We start from the raw sequence: 16,670 nt of genomic DNA on the forward strand, positions 1-16,670 counted from the left end.
TTTTCTTCCACAGATCTTTACCTATTGTCCAATTTTCTGAGGCATACAGTTTTTTCCTTGTTAAAAGCTTGAGCTTTTTTGTTAACACATCCCCTTTATCTTCACAAAATTGCTTCTAGCCCTGACTTTGACATTGCATCTACCATCTTCTGTTACCATTTGTCCTAAATAGACAAACTTATCTACTTGTTCCAGTGTGACATCATCCACTTCAATCTTCACTCTAGTTTCTTCTAATGCATTTCTTCTAACTGCCATTGTTTTTGTCTTTTTGGTGTTCATACTCAACCCATATTCTAAACGTCTGGATATTACTTGATCTGTGATATTTTGTAGGCCCTCTTCTGATTCTGCAAGTAACGCTGTGTCATCAAGATGACATTTCTATAAAATATCACCTCATTATTGATGCTGAATCATTTGCAGACATCAAGGCACCAATATGTACTCAGGTCTGTGAGGAGAGTAGGGGTGTGGGAGGAAGCTTTTCCAGAAACGTGGGAGCACTGGTTTCCCAGGTGTCCTGCTGAAATCACAGGATGTCTTTCACACTTTCTCAGCAGGTTTCCAGCCTCTCAGACAGCAGGATTGACAGGCTGGCTGCCGAGTGAGCAGGAAAGTAGCTGGTAAGCAGAGGTCAAGTAAATAGATCAGAAATTGTGCAGGATGTGGGAGAATCAGAAGACAGGGGGCAGCACTCCTACTCCTCCTGGCCCACAAGCAACACTGTAAATGTACTTATCTCATTGATCGGGTCCTTCTCACTTCCGTTTACCTGGCTTAAAAATAAAAAGCCTGTTAAACTTGAGGCACACATTCTCCTTAAAAGCTTTGACCACATTACAGTACACAAATACCTTTATTTTATTAATTCTTAGGATATGGCCATCAGTGTCAAGGCTGACATTTATTGCCCATCCCTTGTTGCCCTTGCATAGGTGGTGGTGACCTTCCTAAACCACTGCAGACCATGTGGTGAAGGCACTCACACAGTCCTGTTAGATAGGGAGTTCCAAACTTTTGACCCAATGATGATAAAGGGACGGCGATATATGTCCAATTTGGAATGGTTTGTGACTTGATGGTATTCCCATGCACTTTCTATCTTTGACCTTCTAGATGATAAAGGTCGTGGATTTGGGAGGTGCTTCTGTTACAATGAACTGGGGGTATTTCTCTTTGGGGTCCCCAATCTCCAACTAGAATTAGGCACTGGATATCATATAATTAATGCAATTTAATGGCCTTTAAGGTTGGCAGCTATTACAGTCTCTCTAACTTCACCATTATCTCATTATTAGTATCAAGGCAACCACAGAAATATCTGCTCAGCATCCAGTCAGCAATAGTTATACAGTTATTGACTCGAGCTTTTAGTTGATGAAACACTAAGGGCCTCTTTGCCCAAAGAGATGTAGTCTGTCTTCCAGCCAACAAAGCTAACTTGCTTGTGCTTCTGCTGAAAGGCATTTGGAATTTTAGTTCCAGTGTACAAAAGGCAAGTCTCTCACTTCGTACTATATACCACATTGCCATGTTTATTGCTAAATTTCTGTTCCCTTTTAGACATTCTACCAGCAACCTACATTGTAAATTCCTTTTCCTATTTAATCAACCGCTCTAATTATCACTCAAGGATATCACTGTTTTCACTTGGTTTACCAACATCAACTGATATACCAACAAAAGAGAAGAGATGTTTAGCGAGCTTGCTAAACTGTACTTAAAATGTCAATGGTTTCTGCAGCGAAGCTTACCACAAGCAAATTGTCTTTCAACGATGAAGGAAGCAATGTTGCATCCCAAATAGATCCATCAATTCTGGGAATAACCCTACTTAGGAGGCATTTTAGGTCATAAGATTGCACATCAATATTCTCATTAGCTTTTAACTGCCTGTCTTGTGCCAACCATATGTGGCAAGTCTCCCTACTGAAGAGAAAGAAAAACTCTCTGATGCTTTCTTCAATTCTGGCCAGTCTTTTCTATATTACTTCATATATTACAATTTGGCAGCCATTATTACTGAATCTTCACTTAGCAAAATGCGTGTCGTGATGTTATGGTTGTCTGTGCATGGGGAGGTTCTAAGTTAAGAAAGAAAGAGAAAATGGGGGGAATATTTTGTAAATATTAAAGGCAAATTGATGTTATGGTTGGAATCTGAGTTGATGCTTTTATCATTCAGTGCTCCCCCTACACAAATTCTGTTTCGAATATAAAACTGCTGGCAGATATTTGTATTTTTCTCCAACACATTTCTTTTCCAGGCCTCAGTCAGATTGAACAAGTGTTTGGGATGTTCTCAGCACCACAGCTGTGTTTTCATTGGACTATAATCAGAGAGAATTTGGCTGGACAATCCATTCTAGCAAATATCCAGAATCACCCAGCCACATGTTAGAGAAAATTACATAGAATTTACAGTACAGCAACAGGCCATAGGCCCAACAGGTCTATGCCAGTGGTTATGCTCCACACGAGCCTCCTCCCATTCTATTTCATCTCACCCTATCAGGATTTCCTTCTATTCCTTTCCCTCTTGTGTGTTTAACTTCCCCTTAAATGTATCTTTACTATGCCTCTCAATTATTTCCAAGTTCTCACCACTCTCTGAGTAAAGAAGTTTCTCCTGAATTCCTTATTAGATATATTGAAGACTGTATTATAGTCATGGGTCCTAGTTTTTGATCATCTACAAGTGGAAATGTCTTCTCTACGTCTACCCTAGTGAACATCTTCATAATTTTAAAGACCTCTGGTTATGATCCTGTAGTTTTGTTTGCTTTTCCAGGAAGTGTATGGTGTGCCTTTAAGGCTGTAAAGGAATCACTACTGCTTTAAGAACAAGCAAGCCTCAGGAATTACTAAGAAGGTGCATTTTGGTTGGCTACAACCATATGGAGAGGGAACCAACCAGCTTCAAAGAATGCATCCTGGTTACCCGGCAACAACCATTCGGAGAACAAGGACAAAGATACAGTGTTGTCGGTTGCCTTTTGAAAAACCAGCTAAAAACAGGCTTTGGACAGACACAGTTAACAGACAGACACAGACAGCTGTTCTGCCAGCATATACTGAAGGAATGAGAGCTCTCTCTCTGTTTATTTAAACCCTATTTATTATACTCTCATAATTCTGATAAATCAAGCCAGATTAATTTCTTAAAAGAAAATAACCAATTACTTTAACTACTGAACTGTAATTGCTGAATTCATCACTGGAAAAAGGAGAAGAGCATCACTTCAACTGGAACTAGTTTACTGACTGTCCTACTTTTGAATAACCTTTCTTTTCCCCATCGGACGGCTGTGAGGTCTTCAAGCAACGTTGTACTGTTTCACATTGGAAGATTCCACTTCAACAGGACCGTAATCTGCAAGGACACTAATATTTTCTATTTTAAATGTTGTTTATATCTTAGTGGTGTTTAAGAATATAGTTTTTCTAATTAAACAGTTAATTTGTTGATCTAAAAGGGCTGGATTTTACATCAGGCGGACGGGAGCTGGCCACTGACATAAAGATCGGTGGTGAACCGGCTGCCGCCTGGCCCGGGGATCCGACCCATATTTTACAGATCCCCAGGTTTTAACTGTTCTGAGGCGGGGTTTCCACCCGCTTGAGGGAGCAGTGGCCATTGCTGGGACTGCAGACCAGCCGAAGACATGGAGCCAGGACTACAGGAGAGTTTGGTTTGCCTCGCTGGTGTAATGGGTCTCGTCCCGGCGAGGCAAGGGTGGTCGTGTGGGGGAAGTGGGGGGTGCCTCTCAGGTCCTTGGGGTGGTTGGGGGAGCGGGGGTGGCCCTCAATCAGGCACCCTGTGCCTGTTTGTCCAGGCCTCACCCCGGTGCACTGAAAGGCCGCCAGGTTTTTCTGGGCGGCCTTTCACGTCTCCCGGAGGCCCACTTGTCATGGGTAAAATCCCCGTGGAAGCGGACAAAGGCCCTTAAGTGGCCGTTAAGTGGCCACTTAAGGGTCTTGATTGGCCTCGGGTGAGTTGCCCATTTTTTGCGCCCCCCATCGGCCCATGTAAAGTGGGGTGGAGGCAAGAGCATGACGGGAAGGCCTCCCAAAGCCTCCCGCTCTATTTTATACCACCACCCCCCACCCGCCACCATCCAATTCACTGGAGTTGCATAAAATTCCGACCAAAGACACCTGGTTTGGTTAGCCTCATGCGGAGGTTAATAGATGGTCAATTTGGCTGTGGTTTTCTTTAATTTGGAAAATTTTAAACGATATGTTAGGTGATCTGTGGAGTGGCAGGATTGTGTTAACAGTGCGTTGCTCCCACTGCAATCAGAATCATATATTTTGATTGGGGGCTTTGTCTTGAGCGGTCGGTCTTAACATATTAATTGGGGGCTCACTCACAGTTGAATCAAAATTAGACAATATGCTTTGGCACTTACAGGCAGAAAAGCGTGAAAACCTAACCAGGGTTTTCACAACATTTCAAAAGGTTTGTAGGGATAAGCCAGGATGTACAACCTTAACCACACATGATGTGGGTATAGGGGGAACCGTTCTTTTAAAACAACATCCTTGTTGCTTAGGTCCAGACAGCCAGGTCCAAGTGGAAGCAGAGGTGCAATGCATGCTGAAGGGCAGCTTAGATGAGCCTATGCAGGACAGCTGGAATTCGCAGATGGTCTTGATGCCTAACCCTGGTGGGATGACTCAAACTTGCATAGATTATAGAAAAGTCACTGTGGTAAAGAAGGCAGACTCCTACCCAAATTCTTATTTGAAGGACTGTATGAAAAGAGTGGGCAACACAATGTGTCTTAAAGAGACAGATGTGTTGGAGGGATACTGTCAAATCCCTTTGACACCCAGAAAAAGTCAGCTTCTGTTACACCGGACAGGATTTTCCAGTATCAAGTGATGCCACATAGGTTAAAGGGTACTCAAGAAACTTCTCAGAGAATAGTGAACCCAGTAGTGGTCAGTGCTCCTAGCTGTGCAGTTCACCTGGCTGAGGTGATGGACCATAGGGACACTTGGAAGGAAAACATGAAACAACTGGAAGACAATGCTTGGAAATTTTAAATAGGTTAATTGGGACAACCTTTTGAAATTTTAAAGCTGAAAATGTCCTGGTGGAACTTGGTGCTGTAATCTTACCATTTTTAAAGAAAAGTGTATGCCTGTAAATGTATAAAACAAAAATATACTAGCTTTTTTCTCAATTGTATTTTTTATACATTGTAATGAAACATGTTTTAGGAATGGCGTTTCATTCCACCAGGGGCAGAGGTGTTATGATCCTGTACTTTTTTTTTTCTTTTCCGGGAAGTATGCAGTGTGCCTTTAAGGCTGTAAAAGGATCACTACTGTTTTAAGAACAAGCAAGCCTCAGGAATTACTAAGAAGATGCATTTTGGTTGCTGTTGGATACAACCATATGGAAAGGGAACAAACCAACTTCAAAGAATGCATCCTGGTTACCTGGCAACAGCCATTTGGAAAACAAGGACAAATATACAATGTTGTCAATTGCCTTTTGAAAAACTAGCTAAAAACTGGCTTTGGACAAGCACAGTTAACAGACAGACACAGACAGCTGCTCTGCCAGCATATACTGAAGGAAAGAGAGCTCTCCCTCGGTTTATTTAAATTCTGATAAGTCAAGCCAGATTAATTTCTTAAAAGAAAATAACCAATTACTATAACTACTGAACTGTAATTGCTGAATTGATCACCGGAAAAGGAGAAGAGCATCACTTCAACTGGAACTAGATTACTGACTGTCCTACTGTTGAAGAACATTTTTTCCCCCCATCAGATGGCTGTGAGGACTTCAGGCAACCTTGTACTGTTCCACACTGGAAGATTCCACTTCAGCAGGAGCATAAATCTGCAAGAATACTAATTTTTTCTATTTTAAATGTTGTTTATATCTTAGTAATGTTTAAGAATTTAGTTTTTTTAATTAAACAGTTAATTTGTTGATCTAAAGACACCAGATTTGGTTAGCCTCATTCGGGGGTCAATAAATGGTCAATTTGGCTGTGGTTTTCTTTAATTTGGAAAGTTTAAAGTGATATATTAGGCAGTCTTTGGAGTGGCGGGTCTGATTTCACGGTGCATTGCTCCCACCGCAATCAGAATTATATCTTTTGATTGGAGGCTTTGCCTTAAGCGGTCGGTCGTAATACCTCTATCAGGTCACCATGCAGCCTTCTCTTTCCTGGAGAAAAGAACTCCAGTCTATTCTGCCTTTCCTAATAGTTATAACCGCTCAGTTCCAGTATCATTCGTGTACGTCTTTCTTGCACTTTCTCCTCTATAAGCTTGTTGTAATATGGAGACCAGAACTGTACACTGTATTCCAAATGTGATCAAACCTAACTTCCATACAGGTTTAACAGAACTTCCCTGATTTCAAATTCAGTTTCTTTAGCTATGAACTCCAGTGCTTTATTTGCTTTTCTAATGGCTTTGGTAACAACAACAACATAGTAAAATATCGCAAGGTGCTTCACAGGAGCATTATCAAACAAAATTTGGCACTGAGCCACACAAGGAGATATTAGGACAGATAATCAAAAGCTTGCTCCTAGACGTAAGTTTTAAGGAGCATTTTAAAGAAGGAAAGTGGGATAGAGAGGCGGAAAAGTTTCGGAGGCAGGCTCAGAGCTTATGGCCCAGGCAGCTGAAGGCACGACTGCCAATAATGGATCGATTAAAAGCTGTGTTGCTCCTTTTAATGACAGCTGCTTTTAATATATAAGTCAAGTAGACATTCTGGGTGTGGCTGCATGCAAGCTAACTTGTCGGTCCATTCATACAGAACAAATATCGATGCATGGATCTTCCCCCAAATTGGAGAAATCCCAACCAGGTCCGTTCTAGTTCAGACACTTTACAGTCCCAACTCTGGAGGACTGTGAGTCCACATGTCAAATGACCACGTAAAAGTGAGAAAGAGAAGAACCTGCAAGACCTTTCGTAAACCTATGTTATATCTACTTGCTTGTATGCATATATAATATAAATAATGGGTTAAAAGCATTAAAGAACTTGCATTTATATCGCACTTTTCATTATCTCAAGACATCCCAAAGCATTTTACAGCTGATGAAGTACTTTTGTAGTGACTGTGATAATGCAGGAAAGGTTTCAGCCAATTTGCACACAGCAAGCTCCCAGAAACAACAAAGTAATAATGACCAGAGACAAGACATTGCTTTATAACTCCCTTGCTTTTCTTCAAAATAATGCCTTGAGATCATATACATCCATCCAAGAGAGAAGACAGGACCTCAATTTAATATCTGTTCTGAAAGATGGCACCTCTGACAGTGCAGCATCCCCTTGGTCCTGCATTGCAAGTGTCATCTTAAATTTTGTACTCCGCTGTCTGGATTGGGATTTGAACCCACAACCTTTTACAGCAGTAATAAGAGTGCTACCACCTGAGCCACAGCTTTAATCCGGCAGTTACAATATCTGTCTCATGGTATAAATGGGGTGGAGTAACCAGAATAGATCCAACTATACACACAACCGCTTCCAAAGCAGGGGGAGGGAGGGACCTTTGTAATAAAGGGGAACAAAGGAAATTTCAATCCTCAGTACATTCTGGGGATATATCTAGCTTTGCTTTAAAGAAGCATTGTTGCCATGGTGAGGTATTTTGCCAGACTTTTATCTCGCATTCATATGCAATAGAACACGGACCATAATAAATGATGAAGAAGTTATTACTTCACCAATCACAACTGGCACCATTTTTTTAACAGAAACTTTTGTAATTACATTACTGATGTTCACTGTATCTAGAGGGGTGATCCAATTGAGAAGTTTGAGATGATTAAACAAATTAATAGGGTAAATAGATATTTCTGCTGGTGGGGTGAGTCCAGAACAAGGGGGCATAAGCTTAAAATTCAAGCTAGGCCATTCAGCAATGATGTCAGGAAGCACTTCTTCACATAAAGAATAGTGGAAATCTGGAACAGGCTCCCCTCAAAAGCTGATGAGGCCGGTGTTCAATTGAAAATGTCAAAACTATGATTGATAGATTCTTGTTGGGTAAGGATATTAAGCATTCAGAACCAACTCGGGTAAATGGAGTTAAAATACAGATAAGCAGTGATCTAATTGAATGATGGAACAGGCTCAAGGGGCTGAATGGACTCCTGCTGTTCCTATGGGCTTACTGTAATTTCGAGGTGATTCCAATTCATTTAGTTCATACCATCTAAAGGACATCAGTTTGGTATATCTTGATGTCACTACAATCCCTATTCTCTGCTTTAGTCCAAATTAACAGTTGGATTCAACAGGAAGGCAAATGGTATGTTGACCTTTATTGCAAGGAGATTGGATTACAGGAATAAGGAAGTATTGCTACAATTGTACGGGGTTTTGGTGACCCACATCTGGAATACTGTGTGCCATTTTGGTCTCCACATTTATGAAAGGATATACTTGCATTGGGGGCAGTGCAGTGAAGGTTCACTAGGTTGGTCCCTGGGATGAGAGGTTGTCCTATGATGAGAGACTAAGTAAATTGGGGCAATGCTGTCTGGTGTTTAGAAGAATGAGAGGTGATAGGAAAGCAGGGAAGGTGGTGGTGTTGTGGTACTGTCACTGATGTAGTAATGTAGAGGCCCAGGCTAGTGCTCTGGGGGCATGGTTTCAAATCCCACAACAGATGGTGAAAGTTGAATTCAATTAATAAACCTAGAATTAAAAAGCTAGCTCAGTGGTGACCATGAAGCTATTGTTGATTGTTCTACTACTGTTCTTTAGGGAAGGAAATCTGCTGTCCTTGCCTGGTCTGGTCTAGTAGTGATTCCAGACCCACAGGAATGTGGTTGACTCTGAAATGGCCTAGCAGCAAGCAACTCAGTTCAAGGGCAATTAGGGATGGGCAAAAAATGCTGGCGGCGATGCCCACATCCCATGAACAAGTAAGATCTTGTTGAAACATACAAGATTCTGAAGGGTCGGATGGGGTAGACAGTGAAAGATTGTTTCTACTGGTCGGGGAATCTGAAACACCAGGGCAGAGTCTCAGCATGAGGGACCAATCATTTAGGACTGAGATGAGGAGAAATTACTCCACTCAAAGGGTTGTGAATCTTTGGAATTATCTACCCCAGAGGGTTGCGAATGCTCCATCGTTGAATACATTTAAGGTTGAGATAGACAAATATTTGGTCCCTCAGGGAATCACGGGGTATGGCGAGGGGGCGGGAAAGTGAAGTTGAATCCTAAGATCAGCCATGATCATTTTGAATGGCGGAGCAGGCTCGATGGACCATATGTTCTACTTCTGCTCTTATTTCTTGTGTTCTTGTGAGATGGGTAGCTCCAGAGATGTGAAAATCCTCACCAGAATCATGAGGCATTTTGATAGAGTAAATAATGTTCCCATTGACTGAAGAGTCACGATGCGGGGGATGCAAAAAACCAGAGGTGACATGAGGAAAAAGTTTTTGCGCAGCAAGTTGTGACCTGGAACAAACTGCCTTTAAGGGTGGTGGAAGCAGATTCAGTCGTAACTTTCAAAAGGAAATTAGATAAACGCTTGAAGGGAAGAGCTTCAGGGCCGTAGTAAACAGCAAGGGAGTGGGATTAATTGGATAGTTTTTTCAAAGAACCAGCATAGGCACAATGGGCCAAATAGCCTTGTATCATGCTATGATTCTAAATGGAATTCCAGATAAAGAATAAGTCTGCTCTAAACCCATTTTAACAGAAAAGACAGAGTTTAAAGGGGCGCTGTCTATAAGAAGTCAAAAGATTTGCGGTATCCTTTGCATCCTCCACATCATATAGATGTAATGGCTGGTTTTAGAGAGATTTTATCCTGTATAAATTTTCTATACACCAAAAAAAAATGCCATGAAGCAAATAGATAAAGGAATTTCTCAGTTATAGCCTTATTACTCTCTGTGGTTCAATCATACAAACTTATGAATTAGGAGCCGGACTAGGCTACTCGATGCCTTGAACCTGCCAATTCAATAAAGTTCATGGCTGAACTGATTACTCCATATTTCCACCTATCCCCAATAACCTTCCACCCCTTGCTTATCACCTCTGCCTCAAAAATATTCAAAGACTCTGCTTCCACCGCCTTTTGAGGAAGAGAATTCCAGACTCACGACCCTCTGAGAGAAAGCATTTCTCCTCATCTCTGACTTAAATGACCCCTTATTTTTAAACAGTGTCTCCCTAGTTTGAGATTCTTCCACAAGGGGAAACATCCTTTTCACATCCACCCTGTCAAGACCCCTCAGGATCTTACATGTTTCAATCAAGTTGCCTCTTACTCTTCTAAATTCCAGCGGATACAAGCCTAGCCTGTCCAGTCTTTCCTCATAAGACAGCCCACCCATTATCGGTATTAGTCTAGTAAACCTTCTCTGTACTGCCTCCAAATCATTTACATCCTTTCATAAATAAGAAAACCAGTACTGTACACAGTACTCCGGATGTGGTTTCACCAATGCCCTGTATAGTTGAAGCATAACCTCCCTACTTTTGTATTCAATTCCCCTTGCGATAAATGATAACATTCTATTAGCTTTCTTAATTACATGCTGTACCTGCATACTAACCTTTTGCGATTCATGCACTAGGACACCCAGATCCCTCTGCATCTCAGAGCTCTGCAATCTCTCACCATTTGGATAACATGCTTCTTTTTTATTCTTCCTGGCAAAGTGGACAATTTCCCACTTTCCCACATTATGTTCCATTTGCCAGGTCTTTGCCCACTCATTTAACTGTCTATATCCCCTTGTAGCCTACTTATGTCCTCTTCACAAGTTACCTTCCTCTCTAGCTTTGTGTCATCAGCAAATTTAGCAACCATACCTTCGGTCCCTTCATCTCAGTCGCTTATATAAATTGTAAAATGTTGAGGCCCCAGCACAGATCCCTGTGGTAATCGTGAGGAAAAAACCCCAACACTAGAGGAGTCCCACTCAGCGGGTCAGCCCGCACCTGCAGAAGGAACAGGCATTTGCGTGTGGATCCTTGCCAGTATTGCCACCTCCTTGAACATTTTTATGGAGGTTTCATGGAATGTCCTACCACCTCCACCAGGCCCAGTCAAATAGCTTTCCCCTCAACCCATCTCCAATATTTAAAAACTAATGAAGAGGTGTTCAAAGAGCTTAAAAAATACGCACTTTTTAATGCCTCTATGATTTTTCCCCTGGGTTTGCTTGCAGACGTGTCACACTGATTAATCTTTCATTCCTGGAGATTCCAGGGCAATCCTGGAGGGTTGGCAACTCTATAGATACAATCTCAGTGAATGAGTTATTCTGTACTGATGTTTGGAACTGGAATGAATTGCAAAAATGACTATCGGAGGGAGAATTACACTGGTCCCTGACAGAAATCAACACTCTGCCTTTCATGATGTTCTGCTTTGATTTGGCAATATTCGTTTCTTAAATGTGCCTGAAACACAATTACCTTTCCTAATACAGAAACAGCTTGATCTGTTTTAATGACAAAGGGTGTCAAGGAGACATCTGCTTAATTGCTGCTTCACTTTTTTCAACTGAAATGGGGCATATAATATAATTATACACAGTAATCACCAGAGGTTTATACCTGGATTTTTAAAAAATGTTGTGAAGAGTGTGACTTTTGAAAACAAGTGTCACTAAATTGACAAGCATTTCTAATTATTCGGCAGATAAAATTTCATGGCTTTTGTTGCAAATTGTGGGTAATATGCATTTTTGTTTTGCTTCATGCTTGCTTCCTGAAGAAATTAAGTAACTGCCTGGCAGCCAGCCAAACCAATTACCCTCCCTGTATTGATGGCAAGAGTTTAATCGGGAAATTAAAATCCTTTAAAATTCTGCCTTTCTGATAAACCGAGCTTTGATTATTTTCATCCTTGAACCATCCTGCTAGCATAAATGCAAGGTTAGATCCAAATGTTCAGAACTAACACTCGCAGTCAATGGCAGAGAGCCTTGAAAAAAGATGACTGTTTTACTGTGTGGTCGCTGAATATTGGAAGATCAACATATTTTTTTATTGCCCCTATGTCTTTTCTGCAGTGTCCTGGAGATTAATCTTTAATTCCTGGAGACTCCAGGGCAATCCTGCAGGGTTGGCAACCCTGAACAGAAAATGTTTCATCACAATCTTTTTGCACTTTATCCTGACTGGTACAGGGGCATTACTGATACACACCAGCTCAGGGGAAACAGGAAGGCTGCTTGTGGGTTCTCAACATTAGCCTGAAAAATACAATATACAAGCTAAGCAACCAGCTATCAGGTGCCTTCGCTGTTTTTCTATGATGTCCTTCAAGTATGTCTCCCAGCAACACATAAGGTCCCCACTTTGCCTGTACTGAAGCAGAAATGTGCAGCACACACGTGCCTGCAAGAGTAGTATTCTGTCATTATTAATTTGCACTCCTCCTAGTTGCCATCTTCAGACTGCTTGACGCACAGGAATTGATGGCATGAAGCCAGTGGGTATCAGAGTTAGATCACATTCAAATCAAAATGCAAGATTTGACCAAAGTCACTGTCTCCTGCCTATACTTTTCCCTTTCATGTCCGTTCTTACAGAGGCTTGCATTTTATTCCGCTTTTTTTTTGAACTTATGTGCATTTGTAGTCTTTAAGGAAATGTGTGTTTAGGTAATTCTTGTACACAAAAGGCAGGATCATGCAATTAATTGTACTTGGGGACAGTTCCATATCCTGTTTTGTGTGTAAAGCCTGCCCCTGTGTGGAAACCATTGGAATTGCTGTTGGGGAATTTTGGGAGATGGCAGGGCGAGTTGGCTGTGAAATAGAGCCAATTCTGCAAACCCACAAGCCTCATAAGATATTTAATAGCATATATTTTGCACCCAGTCATACTCACACACGTGCACCCAGACGTTTCTACATACACACCCACACATATACACACGCACCCAAACTGATTCCCTGTCCACTGTTTATGGAAACTTTAGGAATAACTCGCATTCGCAATGTTTACAATGATTCCCTCTCTTCTTTAACTTAAGGATCCTGGAACTTCTGCAACACGGAGACCTTGACATTCTGAAGCACAAGTGGTGGCCAAAGACGGCGCAGTGCGACATCTACTCCTCATCCAGAGCACAGCAGAAAGGCAGTGCCTTTGATCTGGCCAGCTTCGCTGGTGTCTTCTGCATCCTGGCTGCCGGCATCATCCTGGCCTGCCTCATAGCCATCGTGGAAAACTGGTGGAACAGACGGAAAGGATCCCGTGTCCCCTCAAAAGAGGTAACATTCTGCAGTCATCATCAATGACAGATTTATCAGCACTCTGCACCCACGAGAGATAGCAACTGCTAATCAGCTGAGGATTTAGTTTGTAACAGGCTAAAGATCACCAAAATATATAACTGCATGCACTCAGTGGAGTGGGCTATAAAATCAGCAACACAACAAACATTTGCATTTATATAGCACCTTTAAGGCAGTAAAACATCTCAAGGTGCTTCACAGGAAGATTATGAAATAAAATTTGACACAGGGCCACATAAGGAGATATTAGGGCAAAGAGGTAGGTTTTAAGGAGTGTCTTAAAGGAAGAGAGAGGAGTAGAAAGGCAGAGATATTTAGGGAGGGTATTCCAGTGCTTAGGCCCCAGGCAGCTGAAGGCACAGTCGCCAGTGGTGGAGCAATTAAAATTAAGGTTGCGCAAGATGCCAGTATTGAAGGAACGCAGAGATCTCAGAGATTTGTAGAGCTGGAGGAGGTTACGGAGATAGGGAGGGGCGAGGCCGTGGAGGGGATGTGAAAACAAGGGTGAGAATTTTAGGATCGGGATAGATGTAATATGAGAGGGAAGAAGTCCCCAAATTACACTAATGTGACAAACTAAGTTTGAAGATTTCACAGGGAGGGGAGAGAAGGGGAGGGGAGTGAAGCGAAGGTGAGAACAGGAAGGACAGGGGATAGAGGGGGAGGGGAGAGAAGAGGAGCAGTGGCCCAGATCTAGCAGTACTGTTTGTAGGGTTCTCTGTGAACACCAAATTCATTGATTTTTGTTGATTCTTGTATGTTTGTCTCTCTCTTTCTCTTTCTCTGATCTCCCCCAACTGCCACTAATTATAATTACCATATTTTCTAACAAGAAACAAAACAACCAGTATGAATTAGAGCCTTTCTGTTTGCCTGAGAAGTTTTCAAAATGTAATTCTTTTTTTAAAATATTAGAAAGCCACTGTCGCTCTTTATCTCTCTCTCTCTCCTGTCTGTGTTTAACATCAGTTCTGAAGGAAAACAAATGGAAAGTTTCTATTTAAAAGTTTATTTAACAAAACCTACTCAAATGCATTATCCAGTTCACAATCAAGTCGTTTTTCAAAATACTCTTCCACCAAAGAAAATCGATTTATATAATTTATACAGGATTATTGGAAGATAAAACCAACAAGGGGAGGGGGGTAATCTATATAGTCTGTCATATTTGAAGTGGGTCTGTTTTTTTCTCAATTTTACTCTTCACACACAAGCACAGCTTCTCGATTGAAAATGACACACCATATAAAAATTACTAGTAAAGTTCTTGAGAACAATTCCCTAGATTTTCTTAGAAAAATAACTAAGCAAGCTAAAGAAAATCTTCCCAGCAGTTGGAATGACTAAACACTAACCATCCATCCTGGGAACTTGGTCTTTGCGGCACATGCTCAGACCTGCTTCGAGCTTTGAGAATCAAGTCAAAATAGCAAGTCAAGCAAAGGCTGTTTGGAGAAACCAAGACCTGGAAATAAAATTAAATTAAAAAATTAAAAGGCAATTTAATCAAAACACCTATGTTTTTATTTTGTTTAAAACCTTCCCTCAGACATTGGAATTTTCAATTACTGAGAAAAAATGGTTGATGATCTTTCTTAAAAAATATAAAGCACTTTGATTGGTTTGATTAATTCACATTGATTTTTCTTTTTGACTGGTCACTTGGAACTATATCGCCGTTCCTTCACTGTCGCTGGGTCAAAATCCTGGAGCTCCCTTTCCAACAGCACTGGGGATGTACCTACCCCACATGGACTGCAGCAGTTCAAGAAGGCAGCTCACCACCACCTTCTCAAGGGCAATTAGGGATGGGCAATAAATGCTGGCCTTGCCAGCGATGCCCACATCCCATGAATTAATTTTAAAAAATTCAGGGCTGGTTGCTTTGATAAATCATTTGTTTTTTTTATTTGTTCATGGGATGTGGGCATCGCTGGCAAGGCCAGCATTTTGTGCCCATCCCTAATTGCCCTTGAGAAGGTGGTGGTGAGCCACCTTCTTGAACCGCTGCAGTCCATCTGGTACGGGTACACCCACAGTGCTGTTTGGGGAGGGAACTCCAGGATTTTGACCCAGCGACAGTGAAGGTACGACGATATAGTTCCAAGTCAGGATAGTGTGTGGCTTGGAGGGGAGCTTGCAGGTGGTGGTGTTCCCATGCATCTACTGCTTTGTCCTTCGAGGTGATAGAGGTCAAGGGTTTGGAAGGTGCTGTCGAAGGAGGCTTAGTGAGTTGCTGGGATGCATCTTGTAGTTGGTACACACTGCTGTCACTTTGTGCCTGTGGTGGAGGGAGTGAATGTTTAAGGAGGTGTTTGGGGTACCGATCAAGCAGGTTGCTTTGTCCTGGATAGTGTCGAGCTTCTTGAGTGCTGTTGGAGCAGCACTCATCCAGGCAAGTGGAGAGTATTCCCTCACACTCCTGACTTGTGCCTTGTAGATAGTGGATAGGCATTTGGGAGTCAGGAGGTGAATTACTCGCCACAGAATTCCTAGCCTCTGGCCTGCTGCTGTAGCCACGGTATTTATATGGCTGGTCCAGTTAAGTTTCTGGTCCATTGGTAACCCCCAGGATGTTGAAAGAGATTCAGCAATGGTGATGCGATTTATTGTCAAGGGGAGATGGGTAGATTCTTTTTGTTTATTTATTTAGAGACACAGCACTGAAACAGGCCCTTCGGCCGACCGAGTCTGTGCCAACCATCAATCACCCACTTATACTAATCCTACACTAATCCCATATTCCTACCACCTCCCCACCTGTCCCTATATTCCCTTGCCACCTACCTATACTAGGGGCAATTTTATAATGGCCAATTTACCTATCAACCTGCAAGTTTTTGGCTGTGGGAGGAAACTGGAGCACCCGGCGAAAACTCACGCAGACACAGGGAGAACTTGCAAACTCCACACAGGCAGTACCCAGAACTGAACCCGTGTCACTGGAGCTGTGAGGCTGCGGTGCTAACCACTGCGCCACAGTGCCGCCCATGTTGATGATGATGGTGGTCATTGCCTGGCACTTGCGAGGTATGAATGTTACTTGCCATTTATTAGCCCAAGCCTGAATGTTGTCCAGGTTTTGCTGCCTGCAGGCACAGGCTGCTTCATTATCTGAGGAGTTGTGAATGGAACTGAACACTATGCAATTATCAGCAAACATCCCCACTTCTGACCTTTTGATGGAGGGAAGGTCATTGATGAAGCAAATGAAGATGGTTGGGCCTTGGACACAACTGTAAGGATCTCCTGCAGTGATGGATCTCCTGCAGTGATGTCCTGGGGCTGAGATGATTGGCCTCCAACAGCCACAACATCTTCCTTTGTGCTAGGTGTGATTCCAACCAGTGGAGAGTTTTTCCCCTGATTCCCATTGACTAATTTTAC

General features: G+C 42.1%; 1 protein-coding gene across 2 annotated transcripts in view; it reads left to right on the forward strand.

Annotated features, from left to right (window-relative positions):
• Positions 1–16,670, forward strand: part of grid2 (glutamate receptor, ionotropic, delta 2) — an 894,599-nt gene that overhangs the window by 857,148 nt on the left and 20,781 nt on the right. For both annotated transcript variants that reach the window (XM_068045980.1, XM_068045987.1), the window contains one exon: positions 13,019–13,259. In XM_068045980.1, coding sequence (XP_067902081.1) covers positions 13,019–13,259 — 241 coding nt within the window. The remainder of the gene's footprint in view (positions 1–13,018; positions 13,260–16,670) is intronic.

This window comes from Heterodontus francisci, chromosome 1 (assembly GCF_036365525.1).
Source record: "Heterodontus francisci isolate sHetFra1 chromosome 1, sHetFra1.hap1, whole genome shotgun sequence".
Lineage (NCBI taxonomy): Eukaryota > Metazoa > Chordata > Chondrichthyes > Heterodontiformes > Heterodontidae > Heterodontus > Heterodontus francisci.